Raw genomic sequence first — 21,818 nt, 5'->3', positions numbered from 1 at the left:
TGCGTGTAATCTGACAGCAGCGCAATGCTTCTGTCCGAATGCACATCAGTGCTGCAGCTAGTCGATCGGTTGGTCCACCTGGAAGGTAAAAAAAACAAAACAAAAAAGAAAAAACCAGGCCGCAAAGCAATAACTTTATTAACTTTAGAACAGAACATATTACCTTTTTTTTAACTTTTTTACTTACCGGTAATTTTTTTTTTGTTTAGTTTTTTTTACCTTTATAGAACAAACCTCTCCTTCCCCATGGGACAATGTGCAAAGCGCAAATCGCCCAAAGATGTGGCGAAGTACGTTTATGCACTTTATCCCAGGTGAAAGGAGAGGTTTGCAGCAGCTGTGAGAGAAAGGGCCCTAATAGCCCTGTGTGCCTGTCCTGGTGAGATGTGATCCCTATGCTAGGTGTACCTGTGTGTGGTACTTCCGGAAACACTCACCATAGCATAGGGCAGGGTGGTCCGGACAGTCAGGACAGAAATAGCGGGTGTCACGCCTTATTCCACTCCTGCTACAGACACGACATTTTTTTCGGGGTGGTGGTTGGGTTGAGGTACCAGCAACGCTCGTGTAGACGGCTAACTACACTGGTGGATGGGGCCACGGAACCTCCCGGATAAATGAGGTTCTCGATGATCTCTTCCTGGAATTTGAGGAAGGATCCTGTTCTCCCAGCCTTACTGTAGAGAACAAAACTATTATAGGCAGCCAATTGAATTAAATATACAGACACCTTCTTATACCAGCGTCTGGTTCTGCGGGAAACTAAATAGGGAGCCAACATCTGGTCATTGAAGTCCACCCCTCCCATGAGCGCATTATAGTCGTGGACTGAGAGGGGCTTTTCAATGACACGGGTTGCCCTTTCAATTTGGATTGTCGTGTCTGCGTGAATGGAGGAGAGCATGTAAACGTCACGCTTGTCTCTCCATTTCACCGCGAGCAGTTCTTCGTTACACAAGGCAGCCCTCTCCCCCCTTGCAAGACGGGTGGTTACAAGCCGTTGGGGGAAGCCCACGCGACTAGTTCGCGCGGTGCCACAGGCGCAAATCCGTTCTAGAAACAAATGCCTAAAGAGGGCCACACTTGTGTAAAAATTGTCCACATAAAGATGGTACCCCTTGCCGAATAAGGGTGACACCAAGTCCCAGACTGTCTTCCCACTGCTCCCCAAGTAGTCAGGGCAACCGACCGGCTCCAGGGTCTGATCTTTTCCCTCATAGATCCGAAATTTGTGGGTATAGCCTGTGGCCCTTTCACAGAGCTTATACAATTTGACCCCATACCGGGCACGCTTGCTTGGGATGTATTGTTTGAAGCCAAGGCGCCCGGTAAAATGTATTAGGGACTCGTCTACGCAGATGTTTTGCTCAGGGGTATACAAATCTGCAAATTTCTGGTTGAAATGGTCTATGAGGGGCCGAATTTTGTGGAGCCGGTCAAAAGCTGGGTGGCCTCTGGGACGGGAGGTGGTGTTGTCGCTAAAGTGCAGGAAACGCAGGATGGTCTCAAATCATGTCCTGGACATAGCAGCAGAGAACATGGGCATGTGATGAATTGGGTTCGTGGACCAATATGACCGCAATTCATGCTTTTTAGTTAGACCCATGTTGAGGAGAAGGCCCAGAAAAATTTTAAGTTCGGAAACTTGGACTGGTTTCCACCGGAAAGACTGGGCATAAGAGCTTCCCGGGTTGGCGGATATAAATTGTGTGGCATACCGGTTTGTCTCTGCCACGACTAAGTCCAAGAGCTCCGCAGTCAAGAACAGCTCAAAAAATCCCAGGGCCGAACCGATTTGAGCCGTCTCAACCCGAACTCCAGACTGGGCGGTGAAAGGGGGAACTACAGGTGCGGCTGAAGTTGGTGACTGCCAATCAGGGTTTGCCAGCACCTCAGGGATTCTAGGGGCTCTACGGGCCTGTCTGCGCGGTGGCTGCGACGGGGTAACTACTGCACGTGCCACCGTACCAGCTTCAACTGCCCTTCTGGTGCTCGCCACGTCACCATGTTGTACGGCAGTGCTGGTACTAGGTCCAGGAAGGGCTGCGCTGCTGGTGTATGCCTCACCACGTGATCCGGCAGCGACAGCCCCACTCTGCTGCTCTTGAAGCGGATCCTGCATAACCTGTGGTCTAGCGACACGGGGCCGGGTACGCCTGGTGCTGCCAGGGACCTCCACCTCCTCGTCCGAACTTTGGGTCAGAGAGCCACTGCTTTCCACAGGTTCATATTCTGACCTGCTAGATTCGTCAGATGAGGGTTCCCACTCCTCATCCGACTGGGTGAGAATCCTGTAGGCCTCTTCAGAAGAATACCCCCTGTTTGACATTTTGGACTACTAAATTTAGGGGTATTCCCTGAGACTACCCAAGAAAAAAAGCAAGCCTGTCTTACAAAGGGGAGGCTAGCGAAGTACCGGAGGCCGCTGCAGTTGATAAAAAATATCAAAACTGATTTTTTTATCGCCGCAGTGCGTGTAAAGTGAATGTGCAGTGATCAAAAAACAAATTTTTTTTTGTCACTGCGGTGGGGCGGGCGTGGGTGAACGCACGTGTGGGCGACCGATCAGGCCTGATCGGGCAAACACTGCGTTTTGAGTGGAGGGCGAGCTAAGGTGACACTAATACTATTATAGATCTGACCGTGATCAGTTTTGATCACTTACAGATACTATAAAAGTACAAATGCTGATTAGCGATACGCTAAACAGCGAATAAAAGTGACTGCGGTGCGGTGGGCTGGGCGCTAACTGACGCTAACTACCTAACCAAGGAGCCTAAACTATCCCTAAAACCTAACAGCCAATACTAGTGAAAAAAAAAAGTGTCAGTTTACACTGATCACTTTTTGTCTTTCACTAAGTGATTGACAGGGGGCGATCAAGGGGTTAATTAGGATGATGGAGGTGATGGAGGGTGATCTGGGGCTAAGGTGTAGTGTTGGTGGGTACTCACAGTGATCTCTGCTCCTCTGCTGGATCCAACCGACGAAAAGGACCAGCAGAGAAGCCATATAACAGATCATATTTACTAATATGATCTGTTATCTGGCTTCTGATTTTATTTTTTGAAAATCGCCAGCCTGCCAGCCAATGATCGTGGCTGGCAGGCTGGTGACGAAATACTTCTTTAACTTTTGCCGGCCCGCGATGCGCATGCGCGGGCCGGCAATGCACGAAATCTCGCGTCTCGCGAGAGGACGCACCGGCGCGTCCACCCAGAACAACAATCCTGCGTACGGCGGTCCTGAGGAGGTTAATATGATCTTCAGCTGAATCTCTGTAGGAATGGAGTTCATGAGGAAACATAAAGCACAGAGAGGAGATGGGGATGTGACTAATGAGAAGCAGCACTTGTATGCAGTCTCCATTACCAGTCTGTCCTGTCCCTCGTCTCTGTACTTCATGTCTCCTCATGAACTCCATTCCCACAGAGGTTCAGCTGAAGACCATATTGAACTCTATTCAGGATCATAATCCCTGACATGTAGATCAGAGAGGAGGATGAGGCAGCTCTTTAGCTCAGTGTTGTGAAGTAACTTGTCCTGCTGTGTGATTAGGACAGGTTTTGTGATTACTAATAGGATGGCGGTCATTTTGCTTCTCCTAATGATTGCTCCCTAGAGAAAACAAGCCATTATAACTAATGAAAGGTATTTGGGAATATATTTATAATAAAGTAATATTTAAGTATTTTTATTTTCTTAATTCCTGGAGAAGCACTTTAGTAAACTTAATTTGTATAGCCTTGAGGAAAGTGGGGACATGATCGAAAGCTTTAAATATGTAAAAGGCATAAATAAAATGTACATGCTTTACTAACTGTATATGGAAAGAACAGTAGTTTGTGATTTGCAGCATTTCTCTAGGGAAAAGTGAGCAAAATCATTTGTTCATTGCTTTCTATTGTCTGGAAAAACTGAAAATTCAACTGCTTATCAATTTGTGCCCGGGCCAATGGCAGGCGGGGATGGGGACGAGCCATCCTAGCGTCACCCGCGATGCCAGGGAGGCTCGTCCCCGCCTGCCATTGGCTGCTCCCTCCCTCTGTCTTCTGTTTACATAACACAGTTAGTGTTAACCCCTTCTACCCTAGGCCTGTTTTCACCTTCCTGCCCAGGCCTATTTTTGCAAATCTGACCTGTGTCACTTTATGTGGTAATAACTCTGGAAAGCTTTTACATATCTAACCGATTCTGGCATTGTTTTCTCGTGACACACTGTACTTTATGTGAGTGATAAATTTGATAATTTTTCATTTATTTGGGAAAAACATCATAATTTACTGAAAATTCACTATTTTTGAAATTTGACCTACATTTAAGACAGATAGTAATACCTAATAAAATAGTTATCAATCACCATTCCCCATCTGTCTACTTTATGTTGGCATCATTTTGTAAATGTCATTTTATTTTTTTAGGATGTCAGATGGCTTTGAAATTTAGATTCAAATTTTAGATTTTCCAAAACCAATTTTTTTAAAGAACCAATTCAGTTATTAAGTCACTTTTAGGGGTTTACTGTAACAGGGCGCCAAAGGCGCACTCGGACTCCCATCAGCCGCAGACCTGTTGCTTAGCTTCGGGAGCGAGGATCTGTGTTCGGCCTCATTCCCAGGGCGGCTTTGCTAGCTGGGAGGCTCCCTGCTCCTAGGTCTGCCTTGAGCGCCGAGCTGATCGGTGCTCGACTTGTCTGTCTGTCGGTCATGTGACGCTGGCCACGTCACATGACCCTCACTCCCCACTATAAATACAGGCAACCTGCTGGCTACAGGTTGCCTGTGATACTGGTCCTTTGGTGCTTCCTTGTTCCTTGGTTCTAGTCTGCGGCTGCTTGTTCTGATTGACCTCCTGACCTTGGCTCGTTCTTTGACCTCGACTTCGTCTCATCCTTTGTACGTATTGCTATCCTGGATTGACCTCGGCTCTGACTGTTGACTTTACATTTGCCCGCTCCATTTGTACTTCCGCTTCTCCTGGTTCTGACCCTTGGCTTGTTGACCTTCCGTATCTTTTCTCTGTGCACTTACGTAAGTAAGGGACCGTCGCCCAGTTGCGCCCAGTCGCCTAGGGCGGGTAGTGTAAGTAGGCAGGGACAGGGGTTGAGGGTGGAGTCAGAGTGCACCCTCTTTCCTTCCTCTCTGTTCCCTGACATTTACATGATGTAAATTGACAATAAATGACCCAATTTTAGAAACTACACTACTCAAGTTATTCAAAACTGATTTAATAAACTCTGTTAACCCTTTGGGTGTTTCACAAGAATGAAATGAAAAATCTAAATCTTTCTTTTGTAGGCAGATTTTCCATTTTCATATATATTTTCCTATAACACAACAAGGGTTGACATCCAAACAAAAGTCAATATCTATTACCCTGATTCTGCAGTTTATAGAAACCCCTCATTTGTGGCCGTGAACTGCTGTATGGGCACACGGCAGGGCACAGGATGCAAGAAGCAACATATAGATTTTGGAGTGCAGATTTCATTGGAATATTTTTCAGGCGCCATGTCACTATTGAAGACACCCTGATGTGCCCCTACAGTAATAAATCTCAAAAAGTGACCCCATTATGGAAACTACACCCCTCAAGGAATCTTTCAAGGCATGTAGTAAACACTTTGACCCCCAAAGGTGTTTCATAGAATTAGGAAACACTTGGCTATGAAAGTGAAAAATTTCACATTTTTTTCCCAGAAAAAGTTGCTTTACACCCACATTTTTCATTTTCAAAAGGGGTAACAGGACAAAATGCACCCCACATTTTGTAACCCATTTTCTCCTGAAAACGGCAACACCCCACATGTGTTAAAAAAGGAATGCATGAGCGCATGGCAGGGTTCAAAAGGGAAGGAGCGCCATAGGGCTTTTGGAGGACAGATTTTGCAGGATTGGCTTTTGGGAGCTATGTCGCATATGAAGACACCCTGAGGTACCCCTAGAGTGGAAACCCAAAAAAGTGACCCTATTCTGGAAACTACACCACTCAAGGAATATTTTAAGGTGTGTAGTGAGCACTTTGACCCATCAGGCATTTCACAGAATTAGGAAACACTTGGCTGTGAAAATTTTTCACTTACACAAGGGGTAACAGGACAAAATGCACCCCAAATTTTGTAACCCATTTCCCCCAGAATACGGTAACACCTCACATGTGCTAGTAGCCTACAGGGTTCTAAATGTAAACGGCAAAATATAAATTTTGCAGGCCTGAATTGGCAGACATGGATTTTAGGTACCATGTTGCATGCAAACAATTTCTGCGGTCCCCAGAAATTTAAAACCCCAAGAAATAACCCATTTTGGAAAGAGCATCCCTGGAAAGGGTACTTTTTAGCAAACGGGTGTCTCACAGAAGGCAGAAACACTTGTCAAAGGATTTAAAAGCACTCAACTGTAAAGATCAAAAAAATACAACCAGACCCCATTTTTTCACTTTCACAAGGGGTAAGAGGAGAAAATGTAACCCAGTGTGTGTTACCCTTTTTTTCCCCATTCTGGAAACACCCCATATGTGCTTGTAGCCTGCTGTATGGGCGCACAGCAGGCCTCTACAGGCAAAGTGCAAAATATGGATTTTGTAGGCCTGAATAAACAGACATGGATTTTAGGTGCCATGTCGCATGTTTACAAATTCCTGAGGTCCCCAGAAATTAAAAACCGCCTGCATCACAACGCTGGACGCAGATAGAACTGTGTGCAGGGGGCCCGGAAACCAGGTGAATCTACTCGTTGACTGGGTACCCTTGAAAGGGGGCACAAAACCTGGGTGACACCCTGGAAAACCAGGATAGTTCCCAACTCTGCCTGCAGCCCTGGGGAGGACCAGAGCGCAGGGGTGTAGCTATAGGGGAAGCAGCTGCTTTGGGGCCCTCACAGGAGGAGGTCTGAAAGATGTTGTCAGGGCCCCTGAACAGTATTATACAATGACATTATGTCCTGCAAGTGACAGGAGAGAACATTTAAAGGGGGTGCCTGAGAGTATTTATTAACTTAGGATAACAGTGGACTTCTATTTGTATAACAAGATGAAACAGACACACGTGATCAATACCGGGAATTCTAACGACATCACGTGATCAATACCGGGAATTCTAACGACATCCCGGTGATAATGCGAAGCGGTCGCCCTGACCAGAGGCACACGTCACGTCTGCTGACGGCTCCTTTAAAACTATGAGGGCCAGAACAGCCAACATCCTCCCCACATCACACATAGGGAGCAGACACACCCACACACAAACATCACGTGCTTCTAGAAGGAACCAATCACACCCTCCCTTTTGGGATCTAGTCACGCCTATCACTACCCCTCTATTTGTGCAGCTGCTTAGCAGCTTCCACTCTGATTGGCTGCTGCCGTGTGTGGTGGGCGGGCTCGGCAAATGTTTTGCTGGGTTAGTGACTAGACTGCTTCCGGTAGCCGGTGCCCTGCCGTTACTCAGCAGCTCTGTACCGGCTGGCTCGGTACAGCTGGAAGGTAACTAACAGGCAGTGCGCCGTGTCGGTCAGTGGGGGGACTGTGCGAATAACTTATTATGTGCTTCTATTCAGCTTGTCAGTGGCGTCTGCTGAAGGGGTGGGGGGCTGGGAGAGGTGTCTGTCACGTGATAACATTGGCTGTAGGGTGGCGCTGGTTGTCATTTCCATGCAGAGTGAATTCCCCTCACACCTACTGGTTACCCCCATTCACCCACTTGCCTGTGCTGTTTCCTATGGCAGGATCCTGCCTACTCTACAACACCCTTAGTGAATTGGAGGGAGGGGTATACTTTATGAAGTCGTCACGGTATCAGATTTCATAAGCAAGCATAATACGTGTTAACAGGTGACTGACCTGATGACATCATAGACCCTTCTGATCAGAAGACCCTAGGTCAGGCTGGGACTTGTGCCCCGGTGATGCGTAACCTGAAAGTGTTCTGAGGGGTTGTACTTCTGATGGGGTTATCAGCACATGCATTGGGAATAGAGGGTCTCGTGGACTGAGGGTCCACCATGGAGCCATCCAGCAGACCCAGGTCATTGGCCGCTTTCCCCTGCCAGTGTCTCCAAGCTGGAAGGGCAGAGTAGAACCTGCATCTGGGGCCCACCCTTTGGAAATCAAAGTATTCTGTCTATATGGATACAGGTCCATGATGACGTAGATGCATATTCGTGATGAGGAAGACCAGTCGTGATCTACCATAAGTGTTGTTTTATAGTTTATCTATAAAGAATTAGATCGGAGTGACTTTCCTTTGACTGTATTACAGTAGTCCATGGTCATGGGAGCCGTAGTGTAAATATGCATCTTATGATGTCACTATCTCCTTCTTCTCACATCCGCTATTCCAATAGAAAGCTGTCCATACACATTAGATGTACGTTGGCTGGACCCGCTGATTTCACTGGAAGCTCTCCACTCTTCTCTGACAGTAGATGGGGGAGATAAGCGGGTTCAGCTGCCCTGTCCTTTAGTTCCTGGGAAGATAACCTGCTACTGAGAATACTTGCTCCGCCAAGCAGGCATGTGTATGAGGGGATCGGGAGTATAGCTTATGTCTATGGCAGTCTTAAAGGGAACCTGTCAGGTTGAACATAATGTCTGAGCTGAAAGCAGCAGGTTATAGAGCAGGAGGAGCTGAGCAGACTGGTGTATAGTTTTATGGGAAAAGATTCAGTATAACTTGTATTTCACTCCTGCTCATTCTGGGCTTTGAAGTCCTGGAGGTGGTCCTATCAGTGATTGACAGCCTTCCCTCTAGGTTTGTGTATACAGAGATAGCTGTCAATCACTGACAGGACCGCCTCTTGGACTTTAAAGCCCAGAATGAGCAGGAATTTAAATAAATGAAATACAAGTTTTACTGAATATTTTCCTATAAAACTATATATCAGTCTGAACAAAACACGTTTAAACAAATATTTACTAGTCATAATGGTGTCCCAACAACAACAAAATGTATTACTCAAAACAAAAGGACGCCTAAAAACAATTATTTTAATAGATCAGTTATTAACCACTTAAGGACCACAGGTTTATACCCCCCTAAAGACCAGGCCCTTTTTTACAAATCGGCACTACACTACTTTCACCGTTTATTGCTCGGTCATGCAACTTACCACCCAAATGAATTTTACCTCCTTTTCTTCTCACTAATAGAGCTTTCATTTGGTGGTATTTCATTGCTGCTGACATTTTTACTTTTTTTGTTATTAATCGAAATTTAACGATTTTTTTGCAAAAAAATGACATTTTTCACTTTCAGTTGTAAAATTTTGCAAAAAAAACGAGATCCATATAGAAATTTTGCTCTAAATTTATAGTTCTACATGTCTTTGATAAAAAAAAAATGTTTGGGTAAAAAAAAAAAAATGGTTTGGGTAAAAGTTATAGCGTTTACAAACTATGGTACAAAAATGTGAATTTCCGCTTTTTGAAGCAGCTCTGACTTTCTGAGCACCTGTCATGTTTCCTGAGGTTCTACAATGGCCAGACAGTACAAACACCCCACAAATGACCCCATTTCGGAAAGTACACACCCTAAGGTATTCGCTGATGGGCATAGTGAGTTCATAGAACTTTTTATTTTTTGTCACAAGTTAGCGGAAAATGATGATTTTTTTTTTTTTTTTTTTTTTCTTACAAAGTCTCATATTCCACTAACTTGTGACAAAAAATAAAAACTTCTATGAACTCACTATGCCCATCACGAAATACCTTGGGGTCTCTTCTTTCCAAAATGGGGTCACTTGTGGGGTAGTTATACTGCCCTGGCATTCTAGGGGCCCAAATGTGTGGTAAGGAGTTTGAAATCAAATTCTGTAAAAAATGACCTGTGAAATCCGAAAGGTGCTCTTTGGAATATGGGCCCCTTTGCCCACCTAGGCTGCAAAAAAGTGTCACACATCTGGTATCTCTGTATTCAGGAGAAGTTGAGGAATGTGTTTTGGGGTGTCTTTTTACATATACCCATGCTGGGTGGGATAAATATCTTGGTCAAATGCCAACTTTGTATAAAAAAATGGGAAAAGTTGTCTTTTGCCAAGATATTTCTCTCACCCAGCATGGGTATATGTAAAATGACACCCCAAAACACATTCCCCACCTTCTCCTGAGTACGGCAATACCAGATGTGTGACACTTTTTTGCAGCCTAGGTGGGCAAAGGGGCCCATATTCCAAAGAGCACCTTTCGGATTTCACAGGTCATTTGTTACAGAATTTGATTTCAAACTCCTTACCACACATTCGGGCCCCTAGAATGCCAGGGCAGTATAACTACCCCACAAGTGACCCCATTTTGGAAAGAAGACACCCCAAGGTATTCCGTGAGGGGCATGGCAAGTTCCTAGAATTTTTTATTTTTTGTCACAAGTTAGTGGAAAATGATGATTTTTTTTTTTTTTTTTTTTTCATACAAAGTCTCATATTCCACTAACTTGTGACAAAAAATAAAAACTTCCATGAACTCACTATGCCCATCAGCGAATACCTTGGGGTCTCTTCTTTCCAAAATGGGGTCACTTGTGGGGTAGTTATACTGCCCTGGCATTCTAGGGGCCCGAATGTGTGGTAAGGAGTTTGAAATCAAATTCTGCAAAAAATGACCAGTGAAATCCGAAAGGTGCTCTTTGGAATATGGGCCCCTTTGCCCACCTAGGCTGCAAAAACGTGTCACACATCTGGTATCTCTGTATTCAGGAGAAGTTGAGGAATGTGTTTTGGGGTGTCTTTTTACATATACCCATGCTGGGTGAGATAAATATCTTGGTCAAATGCCAACTTTGTATAAAAAAAATGGGAAAAGTTGTCTTTTGCCAAGATATTTCTCTCACCCAGCATGGGTATATGTAAAATGACACCCCAAAACACATTCCCCACCTTCTCCTGAGTACGGGGATACCAGATGTGTGACACGTTTTTGCAGCCTAGGTGGGCAAAGGGGCCCATATTCCAAAGAGCACCTTTCGGATTTCACAGGTCATTTTTTACAGAATTTGATTTCAAACTCCTTACCACACATTTGGGCCCCTAGAATGCCAGGGCAGTATAACTACCCCACAAGTGACCCCATTTTGGAAAGAAGAGACCCCAAGGTATTCGCTGATGGGCATAGTGAGTTCATGGAAGTTTTTATTTTTTGTCACAAGTTAGTGGAATATGAGACTTTGTATGAAAAAAAAAAAAAAAAAAAAAATCATCATTTTCCACTAACTTGTGACAAAAAATAAAAAATTCTAGGAACTCGCCATGCCCCTCACGGAATACCTTGGGGTGTCTTCTTTCCAAAATGGGGTCACTTGTTGGGTAGTTATACTGCCCTGGCATTTTCCAGGGGCACTAATGTGTGGTAAGTAGGTAAATGACCTGTGAAATCCTAAAGGTGCTCTTTGGAATGTGGGCCCCTTTGCCCACCTAGGCTGCAAAAAAGTGTCACACATGTGGTATCGCCGTATTCAGGAGAAGTTGGGGAATGTGTTTTGGGGTGTCATTTTACATATACCCATGCTGGGTGAGAGAAATATCTTGGCAAAAGACAACTTTTCCCATTTTTTTATACAAAGTTGGCATTTGACCAAGATATTTCTCTCACCCAGCATGGGTATATGTAAAATGACACCCCAAAACACATTCCCCAACTTCTCCTGAGTACGGCGATACCAGATGTGTGACACTTTTTTGCAGCCTAGATGCGCAAAGGTGCCCAAATTCCTTTTAGGAGGGCATTTTTAGACATTTGGATACCAGACTTCTTCTCACGCTTTGGGGCCCCTAGAATGCCAGGGCAGTATAAATACCCCACATGTGACCCCATTTTGGAAAGAAGACACCCCAAGGTATTCAATGAGGGGCATGGCGAGTTCATAGAAATTTTTTTTTTTTGGCACAAGTTAGCGGAAATTGATATTTTTAATTTTTTTCTCACAAAGTCTCCCGTTCCGCTAACTTGGGACAAAAATTTCAATCTTTCATGGACTCAATATGCCCCTCACGGAATACCTGGGGGTGTCTTCTTTCCGAAATGGGGTCACATGTGGGGTATTTATACTGCCCTGGCATTCTAGGGGCCCTAAAGCGTGAGAAGAAGTCTGGAATATAAATGTCTAAAAAATTTTACGCATTTGGTTTCCGTGAGGGGTATGGTGAGTTCATGTGAGATTTTATTTTTTGACACAAGTTAGTGGAATATGAGACTTTGTAAGAAAAAAATAATAATAATTCCGCTAACTTGGGCCAAAAAAATGTCTGAATGGAGCCTTACAGGGGGGTGATCAATGACAGGGGGGTGATCAATGACAGGGGGGTGATCAATGACAGGGGGGTGATCAATGACAGGGGGGGTGATCAATGACAGGGGGGTGATCAGGGAGTCTATATGGGGTGATCACCACAGTCATTGATCACGCCCCTGTAAGGCTTCATTCAGACGTCCGGATGCGTTTTGCGGATCCGATCCATCTATCAGTGCATCCATAAAAATCATGCGGACGTCTGAATGGAGCTTTACAGGGGGGTAATCAATGACAGGGGGGTAATCAATGACAGGGGGGGTGATCAGGGAGTCTATATGGGGTGATCACCACAGTCATTGATCACGCCCCTGTAAGGCTTCATTCAGACGTCCGGATGCGTTTTGCGGATCCGATCCATCTATCAGTGCATCCGTAAAAATCATGCGGACATCTGAATGGAGCTTTACAGGGGGGTAATCACCACAGTCATTGATCATGCCCCTGTAAGGCTTCATTCAGACGTCCGGATGCGTTTTGCGGATCCGATCCATCTATCAGTGCATCCGTAAAAATCATGCGGACATCTGAATGGAGCTTTACAGGGGGGTGATCAGGGAGTCTATATGGGGTGATCACCACAGTCATTGATCATGCCCCTGTAAGGCTTCATTCAGACGTCCGGATGCGTTTTGCGGATCGGATCCATCTATCAGTGCATCCGTAAAAATCATGCGGACATCTGAATGGAGCTTTACAGGGGGGTGATCAGGGAGTCTATATGGGGTGATCACCACAGTCATTGATCACGCCCCTGTAAGGCTTCATTCAGACGTCCGGATGCGTTTTGCGGATCCGATCCATCTATCAGTGCATCCGTAAAAATCATGCGGACGTCTGAATGGAGCTTTACAGGGGGGTAATCAATGACAGGGGGGTAATCAATGACAGGGGGGGTGATCAGGGAGTCTATATGGGGTGATCACCACAGTCATTGATCACGCCCCTGTAAGGCTTCATTCAGACGTCCGGATGCGTTTTGCGGATCCGATCCATCTATCAGTGCATCCGTAAAAATCATGCGGACATCTGAATGGAGCTTTACAGGGGGGTAATCACCACAGTCATTGATCATGCCCCTGTAAGGCTTCATTCAGACGTCCGGATGCGTTTTGCGGATCCGATCCATCTATCAGTGCATCCGTAAAAATCATGCGGACATCTGAATGGAGCTTTACAGGGGGGTGATCAGGGAGTCTATATGGGGTGATCACCACAGTCATTGATCATGCCCCTGTAAGGCTTCATTCAGACGTCCGGATGCGTTTTGCGGATCGGATCCATCTATCAGTGCATCCGTAAAAATCATGCGGACATCTGAATGGAGCTTTACAGGGGGGTGATCAGGGAGTCTATATGGGGTGATCACCACAGTCATTGATCATGCCCCTGTAAGGTTTCATTCAGACGTCCGGATGCGTTTTGCGGATCGGATCCATCTATCAGTGCATCCGTAAAAATCATGCGGACGTCTGAATGGAGCTTTACAGGGGGGTGATCAATGACAGGGGTGTAATCAATGACAGGGGGGTGATCAGGGAGTCTATATGGGGTGATCACCACAGTCATTGATCACGCCCCTGTAAGGCTTCATTCAGACGTCCGGATGCGTTTTGCGGATCCGATCCATCTATCAGTGGATCCGTAAAAATCATGCGGACGTCTGAATGGAGCTTTACAGGGGGGTAATCAATGACAGGGGGGTAATCAATGACAGGGGGGTAATCAGGGAGTCTATATGGGGTGATCAGGGGCTAATAAGGGGTTAATAAGTGACGGGGGGGGGGTGTAGTGTAGTGTAGTGGTGCTTGGTGCTACTTTACTGAGCTACCTGTGTCCTCTGGTGGTCGATCCAAACAAAGGGGACCACCAGAGGACCAGGTAGCAGGTATATTAGACGCTGTTATCAAAACAGCGTCTAATATACCTGTTAGGGGTTAAAAAAAACACATCTCCAGCCTGCCAGCGAACGATCGCCGCTGGCAGGCTGGAGATCAACTCTCTTACCTTCCGTTCCTGTGAGCGCGCGCGCCTGTGTGCGCGCGTTCACAGGAAATCTCGGCTCACGCGAGATGACGCCTATTGGCGTTAGTGTGACCTGGGAGCGCCGCAGAAATGACGCCTTTCGGCGTTAGCGTGGCGGGAAGTGGTTAAGAAAGGGAACCCTAAGGATAATGGGTCACCTCTAAAGCCACATATACGCAGACCTAATCAGACAGGGTACAATATCGTAATATTGCTTCCTAATTGATATCATACATATGAGTCATAAAGCAAGGGACAATACCCAAAAGGTGAAAAAATGGCAGCGCTAAAGGGAAAAAAGACAGAGGACCAAATCGGTCCAATTATGGGGATACCAAATGATCCTTGCTCTTTCCCTGACCCAACCCTATTATAGCCTCTGCCCGGAGACCACCCCTGATGGCGGGATTGCTCTGTCCCCGAACCTATATTTGAATGACCCTTAGTGTCCCTATGGTAAAGGACTTATAAACACAGATTCCCCGACGCGTTTCCCCCAAAAACAATTGGGTTCCTCAGGGGGCTGATGCATATCAATGAAAAAGATAAAAATAAGATTGTATCCAATACTTATGGTAGTAGTTCAGTCAGGCGTGTGCAGAGGGGTCCTGTACATAAACACTGTAGATGTTGCTGAATACATACAAAAAGATGACCCACGGCAATGTGTATCGACTGTCCTACAGCTGATGGTCCAGGACCTATCAGTGATTGACAGCCTTCCCTCTATGACTGTGTATACACAGAGAGCTGTCAATCACTGATAGCACCGCCTCTTAGACTTTAAGGGGATTCTGTCACCAAGTTTTGGGCTATAGAGCTGCGGACATGCACGGCTAGATCGCCGCTAGCATGTCCGCAATATACCTGTCCTATAGGGCTGTGTGCTTTTATTTTATTTTAAAAAAAGGATTTTAGAGATATGTAAATGAGTCTTGTAAGGTGCCCAAGGGGCTGTACGAACCTTCCTGGAGCCCAGCCACGCCCCCCTGTGAAGGAGCCCAGCACCGCCTATGTCCTCCGAATCTCCTCCTTTCGTCACCGATAGATTGCCGTAATCTCGCGCATGCGCAGTGCCGGTATAGTGTTCCTTCCCTGTGCTGGCATCAGCCTCAGGGAAAGAACTGCTCAGGAGTCCTGTCAATGCATTTTACTGCTGGTTTGTGAGAGCACAGCATCGGCGTGCAAGCCAGTATGAAGATGTCACTTACACTATACACCGCTTACTCTAGTTTGCAGGATGTTTCGGAGCAGACAGATTCCCTTTTCACGAGAAATTATCAGGAACTGACTATTCATTCCCGATAATTGCCTGCTCGTCAGTGGTGGTGATAGCTGCGTTTTCTTGCAGCAGTCACTTCTGCATGTGATTGGTACTCTGATCGCTGTTCCCCATGTTGATTCATTGTTTCTGGGCAGTAGGTCCCTGTTTACAGAGGGTGCTGTGCGGTCTGGAAACTGACTGGGTGCCACATCATTGATGCCTTCACCTGATGAATGGATGAATCAGGTGGTCGGTGACGCTTTTACACTGGCTCGCATGAATGTTCGCTCTTGATAATCAGTCAGTACAGACAATTACCCCCACCATACCATTGTGTGACACTATGTAAACCTATTAAGTGCATACTCTGGGGCCGTGTAGGTAGTACACATAATTAGGCCTCACTCACACGAGTTCAGTGGTTTTTCACTGAGGTTGTGGATGGAAACATCCGGCTGTGGAGTAACATGGATGTTGGAAATGAATGGACCTGTGTGCTGTACATGGAGAACACGGAGAGCACACACATGTAAATCACTGATGTGTGAATAAGCTTTTAGTGGGAGGTGGTTTCATCTGCCTCATAGAAGAAACGTATTTATACAGTGCTTTACCTACTATGATATTGGAGTAAAACTTACCAGGTCAACGTCCGCCAAGCTCAGCGTTTTTGGTGGGACCTAATGTGTGAACACTTGATCGAGCTGACAAAATAGAGTTTACAAGATATGTCGGGTAGGAGCCATGCCTTTAAAAGCACACGGTCCATAAGGAACCTTTAGATGGGTTCTCTCAGGATAGGTCATCAATATTCAAAGCCCAGAGAATTCCTTTCAGGGGTTGTCTCAAACATAACCCTTAGCCAAAAAGATCAGTAATTAGTATCTAAATGGTGGAGCGGCTACAACTGCAGGGATCTGGAAAACGGGGATGTCTTTAGACGACCCCTTTAATTTTTATGTGGTTAATAATAATTGATTTTCCATGACATTATTCCATATTGTTATGTGGTTTTAAGATCAGCAGTTTAAAGGGGTATTTCAGCTTTTGGTAACTTTTTGCACTGTAACTAAAAAAAATCCACTCCCCTGCTTTTGGTCCCACATAGGTACACATCTGGACAGGGTCTGGAGTGCCGCAGCACCTTGTCTCCAGCCTCAGTGGTGGCGTGTCCCCAAGAGGCATGTCATTGTTGGATTACGTGACCCTTGGGCCAGATCAGTGGCTCATGTCACCCCATCCAGATGTGTACGTTCCTGGCATCAGAAGCATTGCGGTGAGCGGGTTTCTTTCTTCATGTACTGTCAAAGGTTTAAGGTTCTGGTTTAAACGGATTGTTTTCTCTGTTCCTTTCTGCAGGGATGTGTGTACCAGGTTATCTGTCATTGACTACAAGAAACAAGTTAGACCGCCTAATTCACCGCTCCCGTCTGTGTGAGCTACATGTCGTCTTGGTTTCCCATGCTAACAGTCCTGAGCATGTTTTACTACATTTGCCTTCGGCGCCGTGCCCGGTTAGCTAGTAGGGGGGAGATGATTAACAGTCGCAGAGCCATTGAATCAAACAGCCGTTCTTTGCCAATGTCCATTGAAGTTGTACAGTATGCCAAAGAAGTTTTGGATTTCAGTTCTCACTATGGAAGTGAAAACAGCATGTCTTACACCATGTGGAACTTAGCTGGTCCCCCCAACGTCTATCCCAGTTCTGGGGATTTCACCCAGACTGCTGTGTTTCGGACGTATGGAAATTGGTGGCCTCCGAGTAGCAGCTCTTCTCCTTTCAAGAGAACATCGCCCAGCTTCTTTAGTCTGGATTATGTAGAACTTGCCTTTGAGGAGCCCGTTTATCCTACAGCGATTCATATTCTTGAAACTTATCATCCAGGATCTGTTGTGAAGATTCTTGCTTGTTCTGCCAATCCCTATTCTCAGACCCCTCCTGCTGAAGTAAGGTAAGGAGTTATTCCCTATACGTTGTGAAGGTCTGGATTCTGGTATCTTGGCTTTGTCACAGAGGTTTTTGTAATGATTACTGTGTTTGAAGTCTACCTACCTGCACCAAGTCTTCGACCTGTCATTGAGCAGAAAGTGTATCTTAAAGGGCTTATCTGAGAATTAGTATTGATAACCTATCCTCTGAATAGGTCATCAGTATCAGATCAGCAGGGGTCCGAGTTGTTTGCCTCTTCTTAGGCCATGTGACACTACTGTGCATTGGCCACATGGCCATTGAATTGAATAGGGCTGAGAAGCCGGTCCCGCTTACCAGAGCTCCGGTGAGCATGGCAACTCCCCATAACAGCTGATCTGATCCTGGGGATAGGTCATCATTATCCATTCCCGGATAACCCCTTTAAAAGAGTTGTGCGAGATACTAAAAATCTCAGGCATAGCCTAAAATATAAAATTATAGTTACCCCTTTCTCCAGCACTCCTTCTGCTGCTGCTGTTTGTGTACAAGCTGCAGAGGCGATGTGCCGTTATATGGCATGTTACTACTGCAGGCAATCGCTGTTCTCAGGATAGTGGTTGGCAAAAGTAGCATCAGAAGAACGTTGGACATCATTTTTGCAGGGCTTGTCCAAGATTTTTAATTATTTCAGACAACACCTTTAAGACACTTTGGGGCAGATATACTAGCTGTCATAGTTTTGAACTATCATTTATGTCGCTATCTAGTGTAAATGATAGTAAATCTAGCAGACTTCGGGAAGGTAAGAGAAGTGAAAAGTTGTAAATTATGGCTCAAATATGGTGTGCATGATAATCTGTGACTTCTTTACATAACAGTAGTGGCGTAAGACATTTGATAAATGTCCGTTACTGGACAGTAATTGTAGGGACTTTTCACTATGCCCCTGATGTTCTTAGCTTTCAATATTTTACAAGAGCATTTACAGCAGGACCTGTCACATAAGCCGTGAAGCAGGCACAGTTCTCATACTGCTTGATCTGCACTGACCTTTGCCTTCCTTTTATCTGGCACGCTTTACCAGTCTGACCGTGTAAGCAATGATTGGACAGAACGGTGAAGACCACTCCCACTTGAGACTACAGGTAGCCGCCCCCTTAGCAAACCACTGCCTCAGTAGTATATCTAGTGTCAGAACTAGCAGCCCCGATATCTTGAGAAACAGTGGTGACAGATCCTCTTTTACGGGTTATTTCCATCTGGGACAATGATGGCATATCGCTAGGATATTCCATCAATATCAGATAGGAGTGGTTCCCACGTCTGTGACCCTCTCCGATCAAGAGAACGGGGCCCCGAAGTTAAAGAGAGCACACCGTGCATAGCGACGAACAGAGGGGAGGGTGGCCTCACGTACGGGGCTGGAGACGTGAGTAGGTCCCAGATATGAGACCTGCACCTATCTGTCACTGATGACATCCTAGCGATATTCCATAGGAACACTCTTTTAGACCCTTTTAATGCTCTGTTTTGCATACTGTTTTCTAAATCATCTAAAAGATGTCTTTTAACAATGGAGAAATCGAATGGGATGGGTGCCAGACATATATATTTTTAAGGATAAATAACTGAACATTTGGTATCTGTTTTGTTTTCTTCATAAATGCCTGATAGCTGGAGACCCCACCTCAGAGACCCCACCAGACACAAGGTTGGCGGTCACCTGATCCCATTTCCACCAAGTAAGGTGGCTGACGGCTGCTTCATGAATGGAGGATACCATTAGGTTTAGGAAATAGCAGCTGTTTCCGTTATACATGTAGACTTTAGGGACCCCTGTTCTGATACCTGTCAGACCTTTATGGCATACACTGTAGATGAGCCAGAGTGGTCTAAGATGGGGAAACCACTTTAGATAATTAGCTACAACATCACCTGAGGGGAAACAGGAAGTTCGATATCGTCGCCGCTCTTAGAAGTTGTTTTAAGCCCATAGACACAGAGCCCCATCGCTAATTTTCATGCCTGCAATAACATTGAAGCTTGAATGTCATTAGTTCCCATGAGCATGAAGTCAGACACAAATTTGCACTAGTGTTTTGTGGGGTTTTTTTAAACGCTAGAACAGCTTATTTTTATTTATTTTTTAACTTTTGGACACCTGCATTTTTCTTTTATTTTTACACACAATCGAAGCGTTTTATGCCTCGTTCAACAAGGAGGCATGTTTTCTTGGGAAAGGGGCGTGACCTAAATATACCTTCATACTAGAGATGAGCGAACTTCTGTTTTAAAGGGCTTCTGTCAGCCCACTAAACCGTTTTGTTTTTTTTTGTTTTGTTTAATAATAATCCCTACACTGTGAGCTCTGCATACATAAGTAAAATAATAATTTTCGTTCAGTAGAATTTGATAAAACGCTATTTTTATAATATGTAAATTACCTTGCTACCAGCAAGTAGGGCGGTTACTTGCTGGTAGCAGCCGCATCCTCCAACACTAATGACGCCCCCTCCGCATTGTGATTGACAGGGCCAGGGAACGGAATTGTTCTCTGCTGGCCCTGCCTGTTTTCATTCAATATCTGGCGCCTGCGCCGCGGCCGTACCTATCTTCAATCTGCGCAGGCGCACTGAGAGGCGGCCGCTCGCTCCTCAATGCGCCTGCGCCGGGTGTAGATGTGACGTCATCGGCGCAGGCGCATTGAGGATGGAGCGGCCGAGTGAGTGGCCGCCTCTCAGTGCGCCTGCGCAGATTGAAGATGGGTACGGCCGCGGCGCAGGCGCCAGATATTGAATGAAAACAGGCAGGGCCAGCAGAGAACGATTCCGTTCCCTGGCCCTGTCAATCACAATGCAGAGGGGGCGTCATTAGGGTCGGAGTATGTGGCTGCTACCAGCAAGTAGCCGCCCTACTTGCTGGTAGCAAGGTAATTTACATATTATAAAAATAGCGTTTTATCAAATTCTACTGAACGAAAATAATTATTTTACTGATGTATGCAGAGCTCACAGTGTAGGGATTATTATTAAACAAAACAAAAAAAAAAAACGTTTAGTGGGCTGACAGAAGCCCTTTAAGTTCGGCGTCTAAAGTTCGGCTTCCGGTTAGCGGAGGATCCCGATATGGATTCCGAATTCCGTTGTGGTCCGTGGTAGCGGAATCAATAATGGCCATTATTGATTCCGCTACCACGGACCACAACGGAATTCGGAATCCATATCGGGATCCTCCGCTAACCGGAAGCCGAACTTTAGACGCCGAACTTAAAACAGAAGTTCGCTCATCTCTACTTCATACGCCAAAATGAGCCACATTTTTAGAGCAAAACTATGCCAACGTGTAGGTGGCCTAAGCCTAGAATAGACAATTTTTTGGCACACAGGCCAATTTCTTTTGCATGGACAAATTGGCACAGGGATGGAATTCTAGCTTAAATTTGGCACAGGATTTACGATAATACAAAGTTATAAAGCTCCATACGCCAGAACAGTAAATTTGTCTGATATTAAGACTGTTGCTAAATATTAGTACTATTAAGAAATCTGTCCCAGTGTGCATTACCGCTTGCGTTTTTTTTTTTTTTTTTCCCATTTAGAAAGAGATGTAAAAATGCCAGAAAAAAAGCCAAATGCCACATTTTTAAAAAGAAGTTGGAATGTGTAAAAAAACAAACAAACGCCAGTGTGTGTCCTGCATTTCATATTTCCCACAGACAGTAAAAACCTACGTGTGAACCCCCCTGTTGCCTTGACACTTTTTTCTGTTTGCATAAAGCATTATGGGGGAAATGGATCAAAACTGTTGGAAAGTAAAAGTGGTGGATTGTCTGTGGCAACCATTTGGGAAACAGTTTTAATGAACGATGAGAGGAAGTATCTGATTGGTTGACATGGGCAACTAGTCTCCAGGCTCTGCTGCAGCCTGAAAGGGGTTTTCCGTGGAGGCAGCAAAAATTAAAAAGCATCCTTTACACTATTAATAATAATAAGAAACAACTGACCCATACCTGCTGCAGCCACATGTGCCACATTTTTCTGTACCTTCTATACCCCGAGCATCCTCCTTGTTTCCTCAGCATTGCCACCGCCATCATCTTCCACACATACACACCTCTCCATCACTGCTACCATCTCCTCTCACACACACACACACACACCTACCTCTCCATCACTGCTGCTGTCTCCTCCCACACACCTCTCCATCTCTGCTACCATCTTCTCCCCCACACACATCTCCATCTCTGCTACCATCTTCTCCCCCACACACATCTCCATCTCTGCTACCATCTTCTCCCCCACACACATCTCCATCTCTGCTACCATCTTCTCCCACACACA

General features: G+C 45.5%; 1 protein-coding gene across 2 annotated transcripts in view; it reads left to right on the top strand.

Annotated features, from left to right (window-relative positions):
- The first annotated feature begins 7,360 nt into the window (after nt 1-7,360).
- The window catches only part of FBXL4 (F-box and leucine rich repeat protein 4), a 73,836-nt gene continuing 59,378 nt past the window's right edge, over nt 7,361-21,818 (top strand). For both annotated transcript variants that reach the window (XM_040428792.1, XM_040428791.1), the window contains exons 1-2: nt 7,361-7,482; nt 16,926-17,518. In XM_040428792.1, the coding sequence (XP_040284726.1) occupies nt 17,010-17,518 (509 nt within the window). In that variant the 5' untranslated portion in view covers nt 7,361-7,482; nt 16,926-17,009. The remainder of the gene's footprint in view (nt 7,483-16,925; nt 17,519-21,818) is intronic.

This window comes from Bufo bufo, chromosome 4 (assembly GCF_905171765.1).
Source record: "Bufo bufo chromosome 4, aBufBuf1.1, whole genome shotgun sequence".
NCBI classification, from domain to species: Eukaryota; Metazoa; Chordata; class Amphibia; order Anura; family Bufonidae; genus Bufo; species Bufo bufo.
This window is presented reverse-complemented; position numbering and strand designations above follow the sequence as displayed.